The 25000-nt window shown below is 39.2% G+C and overlaps 1 protein-coding gene, 1 long non-coding RNA gene and 1 pseudogene across 4 annotated transcripts in view; 1 reads left to right on the top strand and 2 right to left on the bottom strand.

The window, feature by feature from the left end:
- The first annotated feature begins 5979 nt into the window (after positions 1-5979).
- Positions 5980-7413, top strand: LOC309487057. The gene is made up of 3 exons (XR_014201743.1): positions 5980-6523; positions 6643-6732; positions 7302-7413. It is a non-coding gene; the product is annotated as an uncharacterized lncRNA (long non-coding RNA).
- A 2562-nt stretch (positions 7414-9975) lies between these two features.
- On the bottom strand, positions 9976-16392 carry LOC309486989 (G-protein coupled receptor 161-like). 2 transcript variants are annotated; one of them, XM_082154525.1, is made up of 4 exons: positions 16156-16392; positions 15883-15979; positions 14627-14787; positions 9976-12204 (listed from the first exon to the last, which is right to left on the bottom strand). In XM_082154525.1, the coding sequence occupies exons 2-4, from the start codon at positions 15977-15979 to the stop codon at positions 11404-11406; spliced, it is 1059 nt and encodes a 352-aa protein (XP_082010651.1). In that variant the 5' UTR covers positions 16156-16392; the 3' UTR covers positions 9976-11403. The 2 variants fall into 2 exon arrangements, with proteins under 2 accessions (XP_082010651.1, XP_082010650.1); XM_082154524.1 differs by having other exon boundaries at positions 15883-16392.
- A 191-nt stretch (positions 16393-16583) lies between these two features.
- Positions 16584-25000, bottom strand: part of LOC309486907 (putative methyltransferase TARBP1) — a 42460-nt pseudogene continuing 34043 nt past the window's right edge. The window contains exon 29 of the transcript XR_014211716.1: positions 16584-16962. The product of XR_014211716.1 is annotated as a putative methyltransferase TARBP1 (transcript). The remainder of the gene's footprint in view (positions 16963-25000) is intronic.

Below are 25000 nucleotides of genomic sequence, written 5' to 3'. Positions count from 1 at the left end.
AATCTCCTACACATTTACATTTACATTTACATTTATTCATTTAGCTGACGCTTTTATACAAAGCGACTTACAATTGCTATATATGTCAGAGGTCGCACGCCTCTGGAGCGACTAGGGGTTAAGTGTCTTGCTCAGGGACACATTGGTGTCTCACAGTGGATTCGAACCCGGGTCTCTCACACACATAAACTGTCTAGAGATGCTCGCAGTCAAGAAAGCGCTCAAACACTTCCTCCCATTCCTCCCAGGTCACCATGTTTTAGTCCGCACGGACAACACATCGGTAGTGGCCTATGTGAATCGCCAGGGCGGTGTCAGATCGAAGTCGCTCTGCACCCTGGCGGAACGCCTCCTCGTGTGGGCTCAGCACTCTCTGCGCTCGATGAGAGCCGCGCATGTGCCTGGCCACCTGAACGAGGGCCCCGACAGACTGTACAGGGACAACGTTCCCCTGGGGGAGTGGTCTTTGCATCCCCAATCAGTCCAGTCACTGTGGCGCCGTTTCGGCAGAGCGAAAGTCGACCTCTTTGCGTCAATAGACAACGCGCACTGCCCAAGGTTCTTTTCAAAGAGCGAGGACGCGCTGGCCCAAGCCTGGCCCAGCGGCCCGCTATACGCTTTTCCCCCGGTCTCTCTGTTGCCACAAGTCATCAGGAGAATCAGGGAAGCGCGCCACATGGTGCTCCTCATAGCCCCGTATTGGGAGAATCAGACATGGTTCCCGGATTAATACGGCTGGCAGACACAGCTCCCTGGCCGATACCGGTGAGAAGAGACCTTCTCTCTCAAGCCCGCGGCTCGATCTTGCATCCTCATCCAGAGCGCTGGTCTCTGCATGCATGGACTCTCAACGGATACCCGTTGACTTGCTAACAGGGGTTGTAAACACGATCACACAGTCTAGTGCTCCCTCTACGAGGCGGCTCTACGCGTCTAAATGGTCTGTGTTTAATAAATGGTGCACCGCCAAAGGGCTGGATCCACAAGCATGTGGGGTGTCACGTGTGCGTTGTTTCCTCCAAGAGCTGCTGGACTTGGGCAGGTCCCCATCCACGCTCAAAGTATATGTTGCGGCCATCTCAGCTTCGCCGACTCGGCGCTGGGCCGCGCATTAGGGAGAAACGCATACATCATCCGCTTCCTGAGAGGAGCTAGGAGGATGAACCCCCCGCGACCCCCTTCGGTTCCTATTTGGGATCTTTCCCTGGTCTTAGAGGCCATGAAAGCGCATCCCTTTGAACCCATGGAAACTGTGGATATGAAATACCTTACGCTCAAAACCGTTTTTCTGATAGCTCTGTCTTCAGTCAAACGTGTGGGTGACTTTCATGCGTTATCAGTTAACGCCTCATGCCTGGAGTTCGGACCTAATGACTCTAAAGTCATTCTCAGACCAAGGCATGGTTACGTCCCCAAAGTTTTGGACACACCCTTCAGAGCACAGGTCATTTCTCTCTCAGCTTTGCCGGCAACCGGCAGCGAGGTTGACAGTAACCTCCTTTGCCCTGTCAGAGCACTGAGATATTACATTATGCGCTCCGCCGCCGCCAGGCGCTCGGAGCAGCTTTTCGTTTCGTTTGGTGGGCGCACTAAGGGTCTCGCCGCCTCGAAACACAGTCTGTCCAGATGGATAGTGGACGCTATCGCAGCTGCTTATGCGTCTAAAGACCTGCAGTGCCCCCTGGGCATCAGGGCCCACTCTACTAGAGGCATGGCCTCGTCGTGGGCTTGGTCTAGTGGAATTTCCATTCATGACATTTGTACGGCGGCGGGCTGGGCCTCCCCCTCTACATTTGTTAGATTTTACAATCTGGAAGTTCCCGCCCTGCAGGCTAAACTTTTATCAGTCTAAATCTCGCGTAGGCCGGCCCACTTCTGTGCGCGGGCTACTGCTGTTGATTTAGCTCTCCTGGTTGAGCTGTACCATACAAGGGTTTGTCAGTCAGACCGGCCGCGCCGCTCTGTATGCCCTATTGTGTGCTTGTGTACTCGCGCTAGCCATCATATTGGCCGCCTGGCTCACACTCTTTGTGTTCCCCGGACTTCCCTGGGACTCATTCAGTGGATGCTGGGCGCGCACGGCGTTGACAAGGGAGTTCCCGCAGCGTAAGCTACTTACGCAATACGAGAGAACCTCTCGTAAGAGAACGTATCGGTTACCTAACGTAATCTCTGTTCTCTCTAGAAGAGGGAACGAGTATTGCGTAACCTGCCGTGCTCGCGCCACGAGCTCATTCGCTTCAAGCGACAAAAACCAGAGAAAGCAGCCCCCGAGCCTCATTTTATAAGCTAAGCCACGCCCCTCTTACGGGCCGTGACGCGTGGGGGCGCTGAGCGCTCCCATTGGGTGTGACGTCACGCCAGGCTCACTGGTAGGCTGCTGCAGTTGCGGCAGGGCAGCCAATGAGCACGCTAGTTAGCCTGCTCTAGGTCTGCGTGCTGCTGCACTGCGTTGACAAGATTATAAAAATTAAGGATAATTTTTTGGCTTCATATCTCGAGAAAGATGACTTTTCCCGCAGCGTAAGCTACTTACGCAATACTCGTTCCCTCTTCTAGAGAGAACAGAGGTTACGTTAGGTAACCGATACGTTTTAATAAAATGTGACAAATTACCTTACATGCGATGAACTCTGCTGCCCTCTTGTGTAAGATTTTTATAGCCACCAAATTGGAAAATGTTTACATATTACTCGTAAAAAACACTAGATATTGCGAATACATGTTTGCTTCTAAAATAAAATAACTGCTTTAATTTGTCATTGCACTAACGTAAAAAAGTCTGTGAAATATTTATTGTCAGGTGATGAATAAACTTGATGAATTTTTTTTAACTTGTTTTAAGGATGCCACTCTTGTCATTGCTCGGGGATCTTGCTGTGTGTGTGCTCTCAGGGCAGAATGCATCTTTAGAGAGTGTGCCGAGAGTGACGAAAGAAAAGGGTGTGCAGAATGCCCTCATATGGACATGGCTTGGGTGTGTTTTATGTAAATTACTTTCCTCAGGCACTTACTTTCGCTCATTTAGATACTACGACTTCATCAACATTATAACAAGGTTAACCCTTGTGCATCCTTGAGGACATTTTTGTCCTTTTCAGTTTTGTTTTTTTGATCACTTTGCCTGTGTTAATGCTAACTGCATAAAATTTGTCACAGGTGTGTATTTTTATTGGAATTTTACTATTTCATCACCATTTCCTTTAAAAAATCTATTTTGCACTAGTTACACAAAATACTTCCTCTCAGCGCCTTTTGGACAAAAATGGCCCCATTGAAACCCATTAAAACTGCATTTTTGAATCCCTGTGCCGTTTAACTATAAAATGATGCAATCTTTTTTAATAGGCTTTCATTCTGTTGGCAAGGCTTCAAAATTGACATTTTTAAAAAAAATTATCAGATGGTACCATTTTTTCAGGTTAGGCATATAAAGCAAATACTCGCTTTATTCCTGTTTTCTGCTTCGGCATATTATAGAGCTAACTGGATAAATTATGCAACGATAATTGTGTGGGTGTGTTGGTATTGGATGTCTAAGTGTGATTTGTATGTGTGTAATAAAATAAAAAGTGTGTTTGTGTGCTTGTAATATTTGAGAGAGAAAAACTCAACTGCAAATCGAAAATCCAATCATTGTGTTCACCAGTGGAGTTTTGCTGGCATCCAATGGGGAAAGTCTGGTCTCAAGTATTTGCTCCCAAGCATAACATTTTTATGAGAGTTTTTTGACTTGGACATTTTTGTCCCTTTTGGACCTATGAGTAAGTTTTTTTTTTTTGTTAATGTTAACTGCATGAATTTTGAGCTATTATAGAGCCAGTTGGATAAATTATGCAATGATAATTGTATGCGTGTGTTGGTATGGATGTCAGAGTGTGGTTGGTATGTGTGTTATAAAAAAAAAAGTGTTTGTGTGCATGTGTGTGTTTGTAGTATTGAGAGAGAAAAACTCAACTGCAAATAACAAAGCCAATCATTGTGTTCATTGTGAGTTTTGCTGGGATCCAATGGGGAAAGTTTGGTACTGCGCCCAAACAAAATCTTACTGAAAGCAAATTTTTTGAGATATCAACCTCAAATTTGGAACACAACTTATTTAGATTTATGGCTTTGATTTTCTAGCCGTTTTAGAGTTCAACTTGTTTCATAAAATATATATTTTATATAAAATAATATTCAGAAATAATTTTCATAAACTTAACTTCAGCAATAATCTGCTAAGGGTATTCTTTAAAATGATACCAAAGTTAAGTCTGTGCTCCCAAGCTTCAACTTTTTATGACAGTTTTTTGACATGGACATTTTTGTCCTCTTTGGACCTATGAGTAACTTTTTTAAATTGATGCACAAGGGTTAAGAACATTTGAAATAAATTTGGCGGAACGTTTAGGCTACATGAGAAGTTTAAATGTGCGTATAAATACGAATAGTGTGCGCAATTATTAGTGAGTAAGACCCATTTTGTGTAGGATTATTACTTGTATGGTCGTCATCTTGGAATTATAAGATTCTTTCTGACATTTTTGTCAATTTTATTATTCACATATTCTTATTCTGTGACAACTTGTTTACATTATGTAATATACCCTTTTTGGTATCTACGAATTTGTATTTTGATGATCTAAATCAGGGGTTTTCAACCGGTGGTCCGCGGCCCCCTGGTGGTCCGCGGCGGCATTGCATGTGGTCCGTGACATGCATTCCAGCCTACATAATTTCACTATTGAAATCACTTTTTTTTCCATAAAAAAAAAAGTTTGTCTTAAAAAAAAGGCAAGTCAGTCAGTAATAAATACATTGGCATTCAGTAAAGTGTCAAACCCATAAAAAGTAGAACCATTGTCCGCTTTACATAAAACAAATCACAACATGACCTTGTATGAGTGAGTGAGTGAGTAGCGTTCACACCAAACGCGAATAGAGCGTCTGGCGCAAGTGATTTTCATGTCAAGTCAATGTAAAGACGCGTTTACGCGCATCTGGAGGTCCTGCAGCGCGAATGAGGCGTTTAGCGCGGCGCGGTCGCGCGAATGAGGAAAATTGAGCGTCTGGCGCGATACGCGCGAGTGATTTGAGGGTGAGAGAGCGAGAGAGAGAGAGAAAGAATTCTGATTAGTCGAGAGGATGTATCGCGTTTAGGCTAAAAATAGGTTTGGCGCTTATCGCTATTTGGAAAGAAACTGCATCTTGCAGTACATTTTAAACAAGGAAATATAGCGATTTGGCATGAAATGTTGATGGAGCCGTGAATAGGTTCAGTACACAGCAAAATGACATGACAAACTCTTTTTTTCTTTTTTTTTAATGCCATTTCCTCAATTCGACGTCTGACTGTGCTATCTGACAAAGGAATCCACACACTACACACACAGACACACACAATAGTGGGCCGCCGATTACTTGTTAGTCAGAATGGTGGTCCCTGGCACAGAACCAGTTGAAAACCCCTGATCTAAATGATCATGTATATTATATGATGATACATATGCAACATATTAATATTACAAGAATCTTTAATAGTGTCTGCATCAACACCCGATCCAGTTACATATGCAAAATACTATGCTTGCCTTGAAGACAAAGAGTCGTAAATGTTCCCTTCTAAAGCTTAAGTTACTATTGGCTTACTGACCACCCTGGAGGAGTGACCTCTATAGAAGTTAAAGTGCTCCTGCACACGGTTCTTCTCCTCTTCTTCTCTCTCGTCTTCTCCTGGTTACTGTCCGTGTGGAATGCCAAGGGATCTTTGTCCCGGAGTTGGCACAACCACGTCAACAGGGCCTCAAGTATTGTAATACCTCAACAACAACTGAGACAGGCTAACATCGCAAGTTCATCATAATTTCTTCATTCATCATGGAGAAAATCAATTGCAACTTCAGCACCATCTGACCCCTGAACCATCAAGACTTTCTCCCGAGACTGCATATGCGGACACTCGTTCAACGGCAAAGGCATTGCAAGTACTGTACAATTAACTAAACAGAGGTTTATTATACGCTTAAAAAGGTGCTATGAAATAAGAAACTGATGGTTCTGTTCAGATGGTTAAATTACTCTTTTCATTCCCCTGTTCTGTTTCTGGACGGAGCCCATGTCTCCATGCCTAAATGCATTGAGTTGCTGCTGTGTGATTGGCTGATTCAATATTTGAGTTAATCAGTTGATCAGGTATACCTAATAAAGTGGCTGGTGAATGTATTACAGCTAAAATAAAACAAGTATAATGTGAATAGCATTGAATGATCATTGAAATGAACCACCTGAATGAACCAATTAACCGAAACTAACTTATCTGAGCTGGTCTTTTTGTTTATGTTTTCTCAGGTGCTTTTCAAGCTCGTCTTGGGCAGTGGCAAGTTTGGAGAGGCGGCTCTGTTTCTAACCATTGTCGGCGGTGCAAACTTTGTCTTTATGAGCTTTGTGCCAGTTATACTGTACTTCACACATGTTGAGTACTTCACATCCGTAGCTGATCTTCCCTGGGCCTACATGTGTGGAGTGGCTGGACTCTTACTAGGTAAATACAATACTGACAGAAAAAAGTATATTATTATAAGTAGAGTATTGTTTATGTAATGTGCAACAATTAGAAGAGATATATAACATATAACTGTTCATCATTTTCTTCTTCTACAGCATTCAATATGCTGGTGAATTTTGGCATTGCCATTACATACCCTGAGCTGATTTCACTTGGCATTGTGCTGAGTGTCCCTGTCAATGCAAGTGAGTTCATTTTCATCAAAGTAAACTTTTTTAAATATAAAAACAAACTTGTTTATAGAAAACCTATATTTTGTGCCACTGACTGACTTAAAGGGATATATACAGTTACACTCTTAGTTCATTGTATATGTCTAAAGTTTTTTGTGAAACTGTTTTTGAACCCTGTCCCACTGAGTATAGCAAAGTGGCAGAACCTGATTTCACCAAGTGCAACATGTTCCTGGATCAACATCTTTGTTGATCCTGGAACAACAGTCCAATCAGATTTGAGGGACAAGTTTACAGTATGTCAAGTTTAGGAGAGTTAGGTGCTTCTACGTCAATGTTATTCACCAAGCATTTCCTTCTGATTTTAGGCATAGCTCATGGGTAGGGTTAGGTTTAGGGGTAGGGATATGGTTTGGACTAAATTTTTGGACCAGAATGTTGTTCCAGGATCAACAAAATATGTTGACCCAGGAATGTGTCTAACTCGGCAAAATCAGTACGTGCAGCAAAGTGGGCAGTCATTGCAACTTCATAGACATTTTACCGTGGTGGCTCTAAAGTGTGTGTTGTTGGTGTTGCAGTGGTGGACCTGTACACCTGTGATATCCACTTCAATACAGTGCGACTCATCGCCGTGTTGATCATCTGTCTGGGCTTCCTAATGCTGCTGTTACCGGAGGACTGGGATCAGTGATTAATTGAGCTCGGCACCAAACTCAGAAAGCGGGAACAGCCTGTTGAACCGGCTGAGACCGGAACCAGCTCAGGACTCAACTGGACCCGACGGGCCAGGACCTCCATGTCCACGTTTCCTCACTGACACGCACAAACCTTCTCCCGTTCTTATTCCAGTGACTGGATAATGCTGGGAAGGACATTCATTCCCTAATATTCCTCAGTCAACGAGACTCCGTAGGCCATCATTTACCCTCATGCACATTATAACAGACGATTTCCTAAAGCCAAACCTTTTTTTAAACTTTTTTTTTGCTCATCTTACAACTGTAAGTGTATTGGAACAATGACTTGGGTCTTGGAACTCAAGAGCAGGGGTCTCAAACGACTGACCTACAGGCCAAATTTGGGCTATCAAGTGTCAAGTTTATCCTTAAATCGAGCCCACCAATCCCTTTATAGACTTTAATTTTTTAATATTTTAAATAAAACCTTTACTATTTACATGTTATTTTATTTCAATTAATAATGTTTAATTTTTATTTTATATATTGTTGTAATTTAATGTATATTATATATTGCAATTTAATTTTATACATTTCTTATTATCCACATGGCTTTTACAGGCCTAAAACTTGAATGTAAAAGAACAGCTGTAGCCCATTTAATAAAAACAAGCAAACACTGCACGGCACAGAAAATAAGTCTGAGTTACATGCATCTACATCAAACTAGATTCAAACAGGAGCGGTTTACACAGGGAACAGTCTTGTTGTGGCAATAAGTCTTCAGTGGATAGAAGTTTCTAATTTTGATGCACTACAGCTATACTCCAGCCACTTTATTTGCCTGTCTGATATATATATATAAATATTTTGAATATCATATGTAGATTGATAGCTTTGTAGTCTTTTTTTATATCGAAATATTTCTGATTGTTATGTCACAGCTAGCTTGTGATTTTTCTTACACTGCTAATTGCAGAAAAGAACATTTAAATAGTTTAGAATACAAGCATTATTACTCCACTAAACATGCAGAGCATTATGCTAGGAAATATGTCTTCATTAACTCTATAGTTCAACTGTATGGTCGTAAAACAGGCCCAAATGGTGGATTTTACCAGGCTAGTGGTAGTTTGAGACCTCTGCTCAAGAGACCCATGAACCAATATCTCCACAATAAAGAGTCCCTGCAGATCTTCAGATGGTTACACTCTTTTTGGAGCTCAGACTGACTGGCACGAATCACTACCAGTGCCCATTAGAACATACGTGCCAAACATTGACGTAGACATTAAGAACTGCAACATATGCTGTCATCTAATACAACAAAGTTCTACCTAGCAACAGTTGCATCTGAGGGACTCCACTTCCCAAACTGTGAATGAAGGTGTTTTTGAACTCATGTTGGTTAACAGCGATATGGAGGGTTTAGGAGAAAGAGCGAAACAGGAATAGGATACCATGGTGCTGAGGTTTGCTGGGATGCTGGAAGACTGCAGATTTCCAGCTCTCCTTGTACAAACAAAGGTCTACCGTCCTATGGGTGCATCTGAGGTCTAAAGGGATTTCCTTTCCTAAACTGTGAATGGAGATTTTTAGGGGGTTAACTACAGCATCCAGACTGTTTATACTGAAGCTATACTTTGATTCCATCACATTTTTTTCAGAGTCACATGCTAACCACTGTGAGGACACTTCAGGGGCAGTATTGGCGAACCGAAGAGGCAATCTTCAGCAAGATGTGTACCGTTAAAGGGTGGCATGTGCATCCAGTGAATGTATGACCATTTCTGAAAAGTGCACCTACACTATGTGCTTTGAAAAAGGTGGTGACTGGAACTGATAACCACCTTTAAATACACTGAAAACATTCTGCACTTCATAAGACTCCAGTCACTTTTTTTTTTAAACAATGCATTGCATTTTTGTTTTTGTTTTTATCTTATGGACTGTTCCATTGGATGGAAATTAGTTCTACAGGAAAACGCATGCAGAAAACGCCAATAAATGCTACATGATGGCTTCACTGCCTTTTCTTTGATTTGCAATAGGATCTCATCAGCACTGTCTCCCATTGTCATTGTTATGATGACAATAAATATAATATTGTATTCCTCTGGAATTATTGCTAGACATTATTGTAAACCTTTGTAAGGAATGATTTTTACACTGAAATGCATTACGATCACATTTGAGGAAAATGACAAGAAAACAAATAAATCATCCATTTAATAGATCCGCTTTGTCTGTTTTCACATGTATCATGTAAATCTATATTTTCTCTGTTTGTTTTGTTTCTAAACAAACCAATCCTATAGACTGATGAATATCAAACAGGCTTATGCTGAGAATGAATGGTTTTTTTAACATGCCCAATTTCACAGAGACCATCTTAGTGGGTTATCCATCAATTGAATTTGTGGAATATTTTAATAAATAGAATATACCTTGTGTCAAAATTTGATTAGATAAAAGCTGCCAGTTATGTTAAATCGTTTAATATTTTGTCATTTGATGCATCAGAGAAGACAAAGATTATACATAGTTTAAAGACCATGAAGATGATGAGTGAAGATGGTAATGGTGAAATTGAGAGGAAAATAAAAGTCATCAACATAACTGGCAGTATAAATAAAAAATGCAGTTATTATAAAGCACCTATAAGGAAGAACACAGACCAGGCAGTAAACATTAAAATGGTTTATTAAAAGAAAGTTAGCGTGAGACTAATATAACAAAACTGTTTACTGACCTTGTTTGTGTAAAAATGGTATTTCATTTGTTCACTTAAATGTCACAAACACGTAACGCTGGTAAACCCCAGTAACTTTCACATGACAAGCCACAACCTACAGAAATCATGTCAGCAACGCATGACCTCGAGTTCATCCACATACAAAATAGGTCCACCTAAACAAAGGGAAGATTTAGACCAGTTAAAAGCTCAAATAAAAACAGTTTTGTACTGAATAATTAATGTAAGTGCTTTAACAAAAAAATATGACCTTCACTTTTTCTGCTTTAAAGCCCTCTAAAACACTGGCCCGTGTTACAACCATAAGCAAATAAATAAATAATAAATAAAAACCTTTGCTTTAAATATTGAAAAATATATATTTTACAAATAATCCATTATATAAATATATACAATAGCAGTCAAATGTTTGGAACAATTAAGATTTTTTTAATAAGTCTCTTATGCTCACCAAGGCTGCATTTATTTGATTAAAAACACATTATTCTTAAATATTAATATATATTTAAAATGTAATTTATTCCTGTGGTGGCAAAGCTACATTTTCACAATAAATAATCAATGGGTTTTTTTCTTTCTTTTTTTTTTTTTCAGTTGTCTTTGTAAAACTTTACATTTTCTTTACAACCTCATTATGGCAATATTATTATTTAATCTTTTTAATGCCTCATAGAACTTACATTTTATTGAACCCATAACATTCCATTGAAATAATCATCCACCCACAAAATACAAATAACATTCATCTTTGTTTCCATTATGCAGGACTGTATGTGATGCACTCAGCAAATATGTTCCACTCTAACTGTGATCTGTCCATAAAAGAATGTGGCTTGTTTCTTTTTAGTAGCAGCAGAATAAGGGAGTCTGTTCCGCTCACGCTGTTTGGAGGGAACCTGCAGGTGGTCCACCGCCCTCGAACCCCGTCCACCACATTCATGACAAACAGGACGAGAACAAGTGGCCAGCGGAAGAACATTATTCAATTGCTCCCTGAGGCTGTTGGGAAACTGAGAGCTGAGAGCAAAAACGGAAGAGTACGTCGACTCCCCGTCGTTTCTGGAGTGCGCCGTGGAAGTGTGGGTCGATCTGTTAGTGGGGTCACTCTCACCTCCACCTGTAGATCTCTCAGCTCCTACTTTCTCCACAACGCATCCCAACCTGGCCTGGATCTTCCATCTCAAACTCTGGAAGGCACCTTGGAAGCGCTTGCTGAGGAGCGCATACAGCAACGGGTTGATATCTGAATTAAACAGCACCAGCCAATAGGAGAAAGTGACAGCAGACGGGGGAACAACGCTCCTGGGCCGGGACAGGGCGGTTTCGGTGGCCTGCACCAGAGCTACGCTGATGTAGGGCGTCCAGCATAAGAAAAAAAGCAGCGATGACCAGAAATAACCTCAGAACTCCATGATGCTGAGGTTGACTGGGATGTTGAGGGCTACTGGTATGGATTTGAGCCATGAAAGAGTGCAGACGTCCACCAGTTGACTTGGAAGACATCTCAGATGGTGCATCTGGAGCAACTTCATCAGGAACATCCAACTGATCCGTCACAAACCTCCCACTCACGTAGTAAATCAGCCTGGATGGTGTGTAGGTGTCCATGAATGAGTGTTGGAGATTCAAGACAGATGTGGCTCTGTTACGCTGGAGATGTTCTTCCAAACTGTGGATCCTCCTAGCATGGTATCGTGCCACGCGGACAATCTTCACATAGCAGAACAGGATGACTATAGCCGGTAAAAGAAAAGATAAGGAGGCCATAATGACCGTGTAGCTTGGGCTTTTGGCCCAGTTCACAGCACAGCTGTACATGGGAGCCACGAAACTGATGTTGCTCCAGCCGAGGAGAGGAGGACAGCTGGTCAACATAGCTTGCAGCCAAATCCATATCACCACGGAACCGGTTCTCCATATCGTGCAGCGGGAACCGTACCGCAGGCAGTCCACGATGGAGAAGTAACGGTCCAGGGCAATAGCGGCGAGTGTTAAAACTGACGCGGTGCAGCAGACTGAGGATGTGTAGCCGACATACAGACATAGATCCTAGAAGATCAAGAGAGAGTTCAAAATGAGCAAAAACATCTGTTAATGCACTCAAAATTATATGCGATATATATGCCGATACCGATATGGTGGTGGATATGTTCATTTTTAATGTTATTGGCCTGATAAGAAAATATGGACGATATATTAAAGACGATAAATAAGGGATTATTTCCTTCAGCTCAGACACTATAGATGCGCACTGTTCACCATGATGGTTTTGAATTGCTTGAAATATGATTAGAATCACTTTAAAAAAAAGGAAAATACAGTTAAGTGTAGCATGTGCAGCACAAGTCTGTCATATAGGCTACATAAAATTGCTTGGGACATGACTTTAATGGTGAGACTTTTGTTTTTGTGATTAGGCTCTCAAAAATAATATAAAAATTTGGATTTAGATTTATCGGTCAAAATATCGGTTATCGGCTTTCAAATAAAAAGAAATATCGGTATTCGCCAAAATTTTCATATCAGTGCATCCCTACTCAGAATGTTATTTTGTAACTTTAACAACTTAAAGGTGATCTATGTAATTTTATCAATGTTAAAATAAACACTGGTTCTATGCAAAACATTGTTATGTTTGTTTCAGAATGTCAATCATCCTAGTAGAGTTTTCACTGTGCTGAGCGCTCAACATATATGTCTGTGATTGGCCATTGTGTTGACGCGCTCAACATACATGTCTGTGATTGGCCATTGTGTTGACGCGCTCAACATACATGTCTGTGATTGGCCATTGTGATAACGCACTCAAGATATATGTGTGTGATTGGCTACAATGATCAACAATGACATCTTTGACGCTCTTCATAGAGCGCTTACATAGATACACACGAGAGCGTTTAAAAGCAGGCATCTATCAGCGGATCCCTAATATATCCACTGATTGACAGATCCACTGATATGTCGTTTTCAAACACTCAGCGCTTGATGAAGAGCGTCAAAGACGACATGTTTTTGAAGCGTTGATCATGGTAGCCAACCACAGATTGAGCGGTGTGAACACAATGGCCAATTTAGAGACAAATATGTTATGAACGCAATGGCCAATCAGAGGGGTTTAAGAATCCGTTCAACAGCGCTCAAAATGCAAGAGGAAAATGCTGAATTTTTAAAAATTCAGTACTGACTTCGGTACCTCTGCACTTTTTTTTTTCCTACTGATGAATGTTAAAAACATTGACAGCCAATCAGAACCCTTCTGACTTTAAAGAGCTTATAATAAACAGAACGTTTGTCATTCATTGGTGTAATATAGTTATCGCTATAGTTGCGGTTATCTGGGTGAACAGGCATTAGTTCACCCAAAAATGAAAATTCTGTCAGTAATTACTCACCCTCATGTTGTTCCAACCCTGTAAGACTTTCGTTCATCTTCGGAACACAAACTGTGAGAGCTGTCTCACTCCTCCATAGGCTTCTTTGTAAATGAAACTTGCCGGCCAGAAAGTTAGTAAAAAAAAAAAAAAGTGTTTAAAATAGTCCAGGTGACTACAGTGTCTCAACCATAAGTTTATCAAGCGACGAGAATACTTTTTGTGCGCAAAACCCCCCAAAAATAACTACTTTATTCAACCATCTCTCCCAAGATGTTGACGTAGTGTAACAGCGCAGCACTTCTGGGTTGTACGTCAGAACGTAGGCTCACTATTGGCCAGCATTACACGCATGACCAGCGTCGGCCAATAGTGAGCCTACGTTCTGACGTACAACCCAGAAGCGCTGCGCTGTTACACTACATGAACTCACTCAGAGGGCCACACAGAAGAAAATTAATAGTTGAATAAAGTCGTTATTTTTTTAGCACAAAAAGTATTCTCGTCGCTTGATAAACTTATGGTTGAGCCACTGTAGTCACTTAGAATATTTTAAACATTGTCTTTACTAACTTTCTGGGCCGGCAAGTTTCAATTACAAAGAAGCCTATGAAGGAGTGAGGCAGCTCTCAGATTTCATCAAAAATATCTTAATTTGTGTTCCGAAGATGAACGAAAGTCTTACGGGGTTGGAACAACATGAGGGTGAGCAATTACTGACAGAATTTTCATTTTTGGGGGAACTAACCCTTTACTCTAATAAGAGAATAGTGAAGTCCACACCACAACTATAACGATAGAGGAACGGTATAACTGAAATCACTAAGAGCTCAGAGCATTTAAAACTGTGGGGTTCTTATAATAAAAAGAATGTTATCCTCCGTTATCATTTTTATTATGAACAGGCCTTAAACCTGCAACATTAATTCAACCAATGGCTTGAGTTTGGGGGCGGGACTAATGGCTTGGTCAGCGAATGGCAGATGGTTTGGAAACGGTCATTACTTTTGCGATTCCGTTTGGTCTCGCTAGTGGTTCAGACATCTCACACACTTCACCTTTAAGTTATAAATGTTGGATGTAAAGCATTATGTACTAACATTGTAGTTGACCCATCCGTTGTTCATAATGGAAACTGCCACAAACGGCATGACACCTATTCCCACTAAGAAATCGCTAATGGCCAGATTGATGATCAGGACGGAGGTCACGGTGTGGAAGGTTTTTGTGGCTGCCACAATCACAATGACCAGAAAGTTTCCTGAAAAGGAGGAACAAAAGCACAACAGAATAAACACATTTTTGGATTAATTTTGTACAAATTCTATTATAAAATAATAAAATAGTCAGAAAAAAAGAAATCATGTCAATGTCAATATTTGTTATATATTGTGTCAATGTGTTTATGAGTGTGACGTCACAAAAGCACAGATGTCTGCAATGATTTTGCAGTTTAGTTTCAATAGTTTATTTGGAATGAGTAAAGCGTTTTCAGTTCTGAATCTTGCAGCATAGTAAGTTTTGATTGATGCATTTTATTTCTATTGTTCTTGACATCACCCCAAATATAGGTAACACTTTACAATAAGGTTTCATTAGTTAATATTAGTTAACAACATTAGTAAACATGAACTAGTAATATCTACAGCTGCATGTCTACAGCATTTATTAATATTTGTTAATGTTAATTTCAACATTTACTAATACATTATTAAATCAAAAGTTGTATTTGTTAGCATTAGTTAATGCACTGTGAATATCATAAACAATAAACAGCTGGGTCTTGATTGACTAATGTTAACAAAGATGAACTAACAATACATTTGTTACTGTATTTGTTCATGTTAGTTAATACATTAATGTTAACAACACCTTATTGTAAAGTGTTACCAAAATGTGTTTAAAACTATATATATATATATATATATATATTTTTTTTTTTATTCTGAAATGATCATACTAATGTCTTACAGGATAGAATGTTTTAGAGAAAGGCAAAAGCACATAATGCCACAACACACTACAAACTGGAGGTAGGTAAAGAGGAGGTAAACTAGATGTTTGGGTTGTCGTTTCCCACCAAAAATAGTCATATCCTGCAGGATGATGTCATTAGGGCTATGGATTTTGTTAGCACTGTTTTAGATACCAGTCAAAACAATATTCACAAGAAATGTTTTCTTCTAAAATATTAGTTTTTGCATGTTACAGCTAATACAACTTAACACAAATCATTTGATCTTATACCATAATAATTCATCTGAAATATAGTTAGACATCAAATGCAAAACTTTCTCATGTCCACACGACATCTCTGACATTCACACACACTAATGAAGCGTAGTGTAAAGCTCACCCGTCACTGCGGCCAGACTCATCAGCACCATCAGAGTCTCCAGCACCAGACGCGCTCGAGGCGACAGAACGGTTGAGTTCCTCAGTGCAGTCCGCATCTGAAACTCAGACTCATCTGAATCAAACCACTCACCAGCCGAGGACTCCATTTAAAAACACTCAGTCTGATATCCCGATCTCAGGTGCGTCACAAGCAACCTGGCCATTTAGTTTAAAAAAAATGCAAAAAGCTCATTTAAGAATATATTACAGTATTTGATCAAAATATAATAACCTGCCTATACTTAAAGCAGACAGTTTGCTTCTGACTCCTCTCTGGTTCTTCATTTGCCCTGTGAGCACCTGACAGTGCAGTTTACTATCTCCAGGGTCCCTTCATCAGTTTATCCACAGCGATGACAACATGGAAAAATCAAACGCTTGACTTGTGAATTACACAGCTAGAGAAAACAGACCGCTTGAATATGTGGCTCATTTAAACAGTCTATATTTACACAGATGCTTAGTTTCTCAAGGGATTACAACGGCTATGGATGTGATTAATTGAGACCTTTTGCTTTGCATTTGTCCATGCTACATGCGTGGGAACAAATATGATGTGTAAATGTGAATTAAATATCAACTTAGTCATTGTGAGAGAGAAAAAAGGTTTATTTAATCTAAATTCAAATGTATATTAAAATACTTCTCTTAAAATATAAGATAAAACACAAAGTCATCAAACAACACTTGTCAATACAGAGTGAAAAATAAAAACTCAAAGGGAAGGAAAAGGAACAACAGAGTCTTGTCATGCAAAACGCATCTTATGCATCACAACTTTTCCTTAGAAAAATGGTGTAAAATGCAACATCTCCCAAATACTGACAGATGTTTTCTGCTAAAACACACAAGACTTGCTCAGCAAATTCAGCACCGAGGGGCTGCGGGGTTTTGTCCTAAATGCAGGCGGGTATATTCCCACACCAGCAGGGCGGCGCTCACGTGCACATTGAGGGAGCGGGTGACACCGTTCTGAGGAATCTCCACACACACATCCACCAGCTGCAGCAGGTTTGCAGGAATGCCTTCCCTTTCATTACTGTTCGGAGACAAACAGACACTTTAGAGTCATGCACCGCACCAAGCAGAATAAAAAAAAAATCAATATTCGATGGAATGCTAAGGTATGTTCAAGTCAAGCTAATGAGTTTATAAAGCCATTTAAAATGGTACTTTTACGCCATTGACCAGACCCACACAAAATCGGCACCCGCCCATCATTCACAGTTCTACAATACTATAACTGGCATGTTTATGTTTAAAACATTTACCCTGTTTAATGCCTAAAAATAAATTACTTGACAAGTGCATTTTTGGTTCCCGTATTTCCTTTTGGAAGAAGCACATGGAAAATGAAATGCTATTTGGGAATTATATTGGACAAAAATTAGCATATGCCTCTTCGGACAAGATCGGCCATCTGTATTTTTTGCTACATCTTCCTTAAAGAGAAAGGCTCTAAATGTTAATGTGTATAGCCTATCTACTGAAAGTTTGTCAACTTTAGCATATAGATAATAACCTTAATTAATAAAATAAATAAAAAATGTAATTTTTAAATCTGAATGTCTTTTAAAATGCATTCTGTAAATATAGAAGTAGGTCTACACTAGCATATAGATGACCTTAAAGCTTAATAAATCAAAATAATATTTACATGGTCTTTAAATGCATTCTGTAAAAATTGAAACACTAATTTAATCTAGGCCTGCTGAGGAGGTCAGATAAGAAGTGCAGGTGCTGATTGAACTAATAAACCAAGCTTTTAAATAATATGTTGGGTGGTTTTGCTGATGAGCGCTCGGCATGTCAGAACCAGTCTATGGTCAGAACCATAGTCAGAACATGCTCCTCTCTCTCTCTCTCTCTCTCTGCATTCAGAGGTGAGGAAATCTCACAGGGAGAGACACATCAATTAGCCTCATGTTAAACTGCATCGTCAGCGCAAACTGAAACGTTTCTATTTTCACATCCCTTCACAACGCTGCTCTTCATAAGAAGTAATTGAAAGAGATCACTTGTACAATGGCCTCAAAATGTATTTAAACAATTAAGGGTCAATCACATTCTCTCTTTCTTCTTCTCGTAGTCTCCAAAAGCTGAGATTTGATTGATACAGTCTTTGCAAACTGATTGTTTCTGTTACTCCTTTAATAGTTTTATCGTCAACAGTTGTTTGGTTTAGCTACTTACATCTCGAAGACTCGCACTTTAAGACCGTTATCTGAAAATGGTTTAAATGAGCCACATATGTCGTGAAGCGTCGCGCTGGAATTCGCGCTCGGCTCGCACCTTCTGTCCAAGCGAGCGTTACGACCATAGACATCATCTATGGTTACGACGGCGTCGCTCTCTATTTGGGCGCACTTTTCGCGCATCTATACATTTAAAATAACGAACGTGAGAGCGCAAACATGTGAACGGCCCCTAAAGCAGCTCAGACGAAGTCGGTTATCGTGGCGATATGCAATATCATAGCAGCACCAAAGTAGAGTTAACATTAGGCAATTATTTCACAACCTTCATTATATGCACGTCGAAAAATTACCGAGGTCCTGAACTACATCCGCTCTATAAAAGTCCTGCGATATAGACAGCATTTCTATAAAGCTACTGATACATACGACAAACCAGAAAGAATCAAACAATTTATCACTGATATGGAAAAAGAAAATAGCATGATTACAATAACATCAGACTTTTTTTAACTGTCATTATGAAATGTATTATAATTATATTTGTGCAATAGCTCGAATTAATATGAAATAATGTTCATTTCTAAATACTGTATGCGCTAAACGATGTACATAAAAAAAAAACACCTGATTTATTTTTTATCTAATTCCCTGACATTCCCCGCTTCTGATTTGCAGACACACTGAGGGGGCGGGGCATTACGTAAACAACGACAAACGAAAAGGCCAATCATTTCGGCAAGAACGCGAGTATTTTGCATATGTCTCAGAATGCTTGTCACAACAGTAGTAAACCTTCTTAAAATGTACGTTTTTATTATTTTTTTATGTGCTCAAGATTTCTCATAAACAGCTCTGCTATATAACCAACTTGTTGTTTAACTTACAGCTCTTATCCTTAACTTTGCCTACCGTCATGCACATTGATAGCCAGTATCCGAACTATAAATATAGGTTGTCCTCACAGTACAATTATGTTGTCTAGGAATAAAAAACACCAGACAGAATCACTATATTGGAACGACACATTTATGAGCGTTTCAATTTTTGTTTTATGCACTTACATTTCTACATTTTTTCAATTATTTAAAATATCTTTATCAACTGTCATAAAACGGATTTACTGCTAAATAAATTCAATGAAATTAGGAGGGATCAACTGATCATCTAATTGTTTGATTGATTTAAGACAAATATTGTACACAAACTATCAAACTAATTGTATGTTTTTCATCAAGTTTATTCATCATCTGACAATAAATATTTCACACACCATTTTACGTTAGTGCAATGACAAATTAAAGCAGATATTTTATTTTAGAAGCAAACATGTATTCGCAATATCTAGTTTTTTTTATGAGTAATATTAGGGGTGGAACGGTAACGTTACATGTATTCGAAACGAAACGGTTCGGTGCTTAAATTTACACGGAGAAAACACGGTATAAAAGTAAATTAAACTCGCGTGCAAATTAATTAATGTAATGCGGAACTACTGTTAGATACGCGGGTTCTTTAGGGACACCTAATCTGTAGCCCCGCCTTAGCTCTGAAGCAGGCTGCGATGTAAAGATTGCAATGCTGGAATATATATATTCGTGGGCGCGATCGAAAAGTAGCAAAGTGTTTACTTATATTTGTGAGCGTGCGTGCGTGCGTGTGTGTGTGTGTGTCATCATTATGTTTTGCAACAATTAGGTTGCGAAGGTCTTGACACAGCTCTTTGCTTTTACCCATCATGAGATGTGTCTTGTGTGACACCTTGGCAATGACACCTTTTTGTAGGCCATCATTTGGGACTGAACCAGCTGTTATTAATTTCCACTGACAGGGGGCTGGATTGCTTTTTAATTACTGTAAGTTTTCAGCTGTTGTCTTGGCTTCCCATGCCTTTTTGCGCCTCCCTTTCTTCATGTGTTCAATACTTTTTCCCTGTGTCATTTCACATTATTACACAACTTAATTTCTGAACTTATTTTTGTTTGTTTCTTTGTATGTATGGCTTACTTAGGTTGTTACCAACATCTGGTGAAAATTTCATGTCAATAGTCAAGTCAAGTTTATTTGTATAGCGCTTTTCACAATACAGATTGTATCAAAGCAGCTTCACAGTATTAAATTAAAATAATACAACAAAGTTTGTTTCAAGAGGAATTTATTGATTGATAAAATTAAATTAAATATCCCCAAAATATCCCCAATAGCACCTTTGGAAATATATTTACTGAGAAAAATGATGACGTGTTCAATACTTATTTTCCCCGCTGTGTATATATATATATATATATATATATATATATATATAATTTATTTATTTATACATATTTATATATATTTATATTTATTTATTTATTTATTTAAAAAAATTTTAGGTTACTTTTTACATCCTTGTTTTATTCAATTGTTTTCTAAGTGTTTTACGGCTTAATGTTCACTTAAAGGGATAGTTCACTTTGAAATAAAATATTGGTATGTTTTAGCTTACCTCAAGGGCATCCAAGATGTAGGTGTCTTTTTTTCTGCAGTAGTTTCAATTTTGATCTTTTTAGGTCAAACCGTTCTTGTCTGTCAGTCATATAATGCAGGTCGATGGTCACCACCTCAAAGAGCATGCAGAGTCCAAATTAAAACAATTCCCCGTCGTCCAAATTAAACAATTCCCCATCGTAAGTACACATTGATGGCCTAAGACACGAAACGAGCGGTTTGTGTGAGAAAACGAACAGTATTTATATCGTTGTTACCTCTTGTACACAGCCACGTCCAAGTGATCTGAGAGCGCGGGCGGGTATAGGTATATACAATAGAAGTCGCCTTGGCTACGGTTTCGTTCCAATGAACTGCCGTAGCCAAGGCGACATCTAGTCAAGTCAAGTCAAGTTTATTTGTATAGCGCTTTTCACAATACAGATTGTATCAAAGCAGCTTCACAGTATTACATTTAAATAATACAACAAAGTTTGTTTCAAGAGGAATTTATTGATTGATAAAATTAAATTAAATATCCCCAAAATATCCCCAACTGAGCAAGCCAAAGGCAACAGTGGCAAGGAACTGAAAAACTCCATCAAGTGACCTAATGGTGTCCTAAAACTCCATCAGGTGACCTAATGGAGAAAAAAAACCTTGGGAGAACCCAGGCTCAGTCGGGGGCCAGTTCTCCTCTGGCATTTATGAGCTAGAGGCCGGATTGTAGTTTGAACTGTGGGATTATATGAATGCCTGGCTGAAGAGATGCGACTTTAATCTAGTTTTAAACTGGGAGAGCGAGTCTGAGCAACGAACAGTATCAGGAAGACTATTCCAGAGTTTTGGAGCCAAATGTGAAAATGCTCTCCCTCCTTTGGTGGTTCTGAATATCCTAGGTATGACCAAAAGCCTTGAATTTAGTGATCTTAAAGAGCGCGATGGATTATAGGGCGATAGAAGATCCATTAAATAGACTGGAGCTAAGCCGTTTAGGGCTTTATAAGTCAGTAGCAATACCTTGTAATTAATACGGAACTTTATAGGTAACCAATGCAGTGATGATAAAATCGGTGTTATATGATCATATTTTCTTGATCTCGTAAGAACTCTAGCGGCGGCATTTTGGACTAACTGTAGCTTGTTTATTGAGGATGCAGGACAACCAGCTAGTAAAGCATTACAGTAATCCAGTCTCGAGGTCATGAATGCATGAACTAACTTTTCTGCATCAGAAACTGATAGCATATTACGTAGCTTAGCAATGTTTCTAAGGTGGAAAAAGGCTGTTTTTGTAACATATGAAATATGATTTTCAAAAGACAGGTTGCAATCGAGTATAACACCCAGGTCTTTTACTGTAGAGGATAAAGTAACAGGACATCCTATGATGTTAAAGTTGTATTGTGCGAGGTTTTGTGGGCGGTTTTTTGAACCGATAAGTATTACCTCTGTCTTGTCTGGATTTAATAAAAGAAAATTACGCGTCATCCAATCTTTTATATCTTTAACACACTCTGTCAATTTGGAAAATTTAGCGTTTTCATCCGACCTTGATGAAATATATATTTGAGTGTCATCAGCATAACAATGGAAACTAATTCCATGTTTCCTTATAATATTTCCAAGTGGCATCATATATATTGAAAATAACAGAGGGCCTAACACAGATCCCTGCGGCACTCCATAGTTTACTGGAGTTATGATCGATTTTTCTCCATTTAAATAGACAAAATGGTAGCGGTCAGATAGGTATGATTTGAACCAGCTTAGTGCTTGTCCTTGAACACCAGTATAATTTTGTAGTCGATCTAAGAGTATTGTGTGATCTATAGTATCGAACGCAGCACTAAGATCAAGTAAAACTAGTATTGAGATACAGCCTTGGTCAGAAGCTAAAAGTAAATCATTTGTGATTTTAACGAGCGCAGTTTCAGTGCTATGATGCGGTCTGAATCCAGACTGAAACTTTTCATAGATATCATTTTGTTGCAAGAAAGAGCCCAGTTGAGCGGACACCACTTTTCTAATATTTTAGACATAAATGGAAGATTTGAAATGGGTCTATAATTTGCTAGATTATTATGATCTAATTGTGGTTTCTTAATGAGAGGTTTTATAACTGCCAGTTTAAATGTTCTTGGAACATGACCTAGAGATAAAGACGAGTTAATAATATTGAGGAGAGGCTCTTCCACTACAGGTAACACTTCTTTCAGTAGTTTAGTTGGTATAGGATCTAATAAACATGTTGTTGTTTTAGATGAAGTGATAAGTTTATTTAACTCTTTTTGTTCTATAGTTGTAAAGCACTGTAATTGTTCTTGCGGGGTGATAATTGAAGCTGAATTATAAGGCGCGATTGAAGATTGAACGTTTACAATTGTGGTTCTGATGCTTTCTATTTTCTCAGTGAAGAAGTTCATGAAATCATTACTACTGAACTGTAACGGGATATTTTGTTCGGGTGACGTCTGTTTATTTGTTAGTTTAGCCACGGAGTTAAATAAAAACCTTGGATTATTTTGGTTGTTTTCTATTAGTTTGCGGAGGTGCTCAGCCCTGGCCGGTTTTAGGGCCTTTTTATAACGTGACATACTGTCTTTCCACGCGATTCTAAAGACCTCTAAATTAGTTTGTTTCCATTTACGCTCTAAAATACGGGTTTCTCTCTTTAAAACATGCGTAGTATTGTTATACCATGGTGCTTTATTTTTCTCTCTGACCTTTTTTTAATTTAATAGGTGCAACCACATCCAATGTTCTAGAGAGAATGGTGCTCATAGTGCTAGTTAGTTCTTCTAGTTCATCTGTTTGTTTGGGTTCAGGCAGCAGCTGAGACAGATTAGATAAGCAATTTGAGAAATTATCTATGGTGGATGGAAGGATTGTTCTGCCTGGTCGATAACGCGGCGCTGCATGACATATTACAGCAGTACGTAATATGCAAGTTACCATGTAGTGATCAGTGACTTCATCACTTTGTGGAATGATATCTATATCGCTTGGATCGGTTCCATGTGATATAATTAAATCGAGTGTATGATTAAGACGATGTGTTGGTCCGGTGACGTTTTGCTTGACCCCAAATGAATTTAATAAATCTGTAAACGCAGCTCCTAACGCATCATTTGGATTATCTACGTGTATGTTAAAATCTCCAACAATTAATGCTTTATCGACATTGACTAATAGGTCTGAGAGAAAATCTGCAAACTCTTTTAGGAAATCAGCATAAGGCCCTGGCGGTCTATATACGGTAGCCAAGGCTAGAGATAATAGGGATGTTTTTCTAACATCTAAGAGCGTAACATTTAGTACAAGTACTTCAAATGAAATAAACGTATAACCCGTTTTCTGAGTAACATTTAGAATATCTCTATAAATGGTTGCAACACCTCCGCCACGACCAATCAGACGGGGCTCATGCTTATAACAGTATCCAGGAGGAGTAGACTCATTAATACCGAAATAATCATTTGGTTTAAGCCAGGTTTCAGTAAGGCAAAGTACATCGAAGCTATTATCTGTGACTATTTCATTTACAATAACTGCCTTAGGTGTGAGTGATCTAATGTTTAGAAGACCTAGCTTTAGAAATAGTTTTTGTTTACTAATAGCAACATTTTCTGTTTTAATAACAATTAGATTTTTCCTAGATCCTGCATTAGATTTATTATTTGATCTCACTAAACGAGGAATAGACACGGTTTCTATGCAATGTTCTACACTAGTATTTATATCAGTTGAATTGGTGCAGCAGAGACTATGATTTGGACTTTTGGTTACTAGTCAAAGGGTATTTAACATTTTGGTGCGTCTAGTGTTAAAGTCTATTTAACATCTAGTGTATATATCTATACCCGCCCGCGGGCGGGCATAGATATATCAGGGATGCAAACAGCGCGCTTTTCGGCGCCTCCCGCTTTTTTCACGTCAGTTTGGGTGACTTGGGTCTGAGAGCGTCTGATTATAATTTCACAAAGTCATCTGAAGCCATTTCATAGCTTAATGTGAGGGACAGAAGTCTAAATTAAATTACATAATTAAATTAAAGTTTACGGAAACTCGTTTTCCCTCCTCTGCGACTGTCAATCATTCTCCATTCAGTATTCAAACAGCGCGCGTGCCTCGTCCGGTTACAGCAGGATGCACGGTAAAACTCTCTCCAATGTGCGCAAGTGCGCATTTAAAAGTTCACATTATAATGTTGGCCGGTAGTAAATGTGCTTTAGAAATAAACAGAACTTGAACTTGATAATGTGAATATATAATATTCACATTATAATGTGAACTTTTAAAATGCGCACTTGAGCAGCGCTGCACACTGTGACTCCATGTTGCTTTGAGCACATCATTTTGCACCCGCGATGCGCATACGCGCTTTGTGCGCTCTGTTTTGAAGCGTTTCATATT

Source organism: Leuciscus leuciscus (assembly GCF_965113295.1).
Source record: "Leuciscus leuciscus genome assembly, chromosome: 22".
NCBI lineage: Eukaryota > Metazoa > Chordata > Actinopteri > Cypriniformes > Leuciscidae > Leuciscus > Leuciscus leuciscus.
Note: the sequence above shows the minus strand (reverse complement) of the source record. Positions and strands in the feature narration are given on the sequence as shown.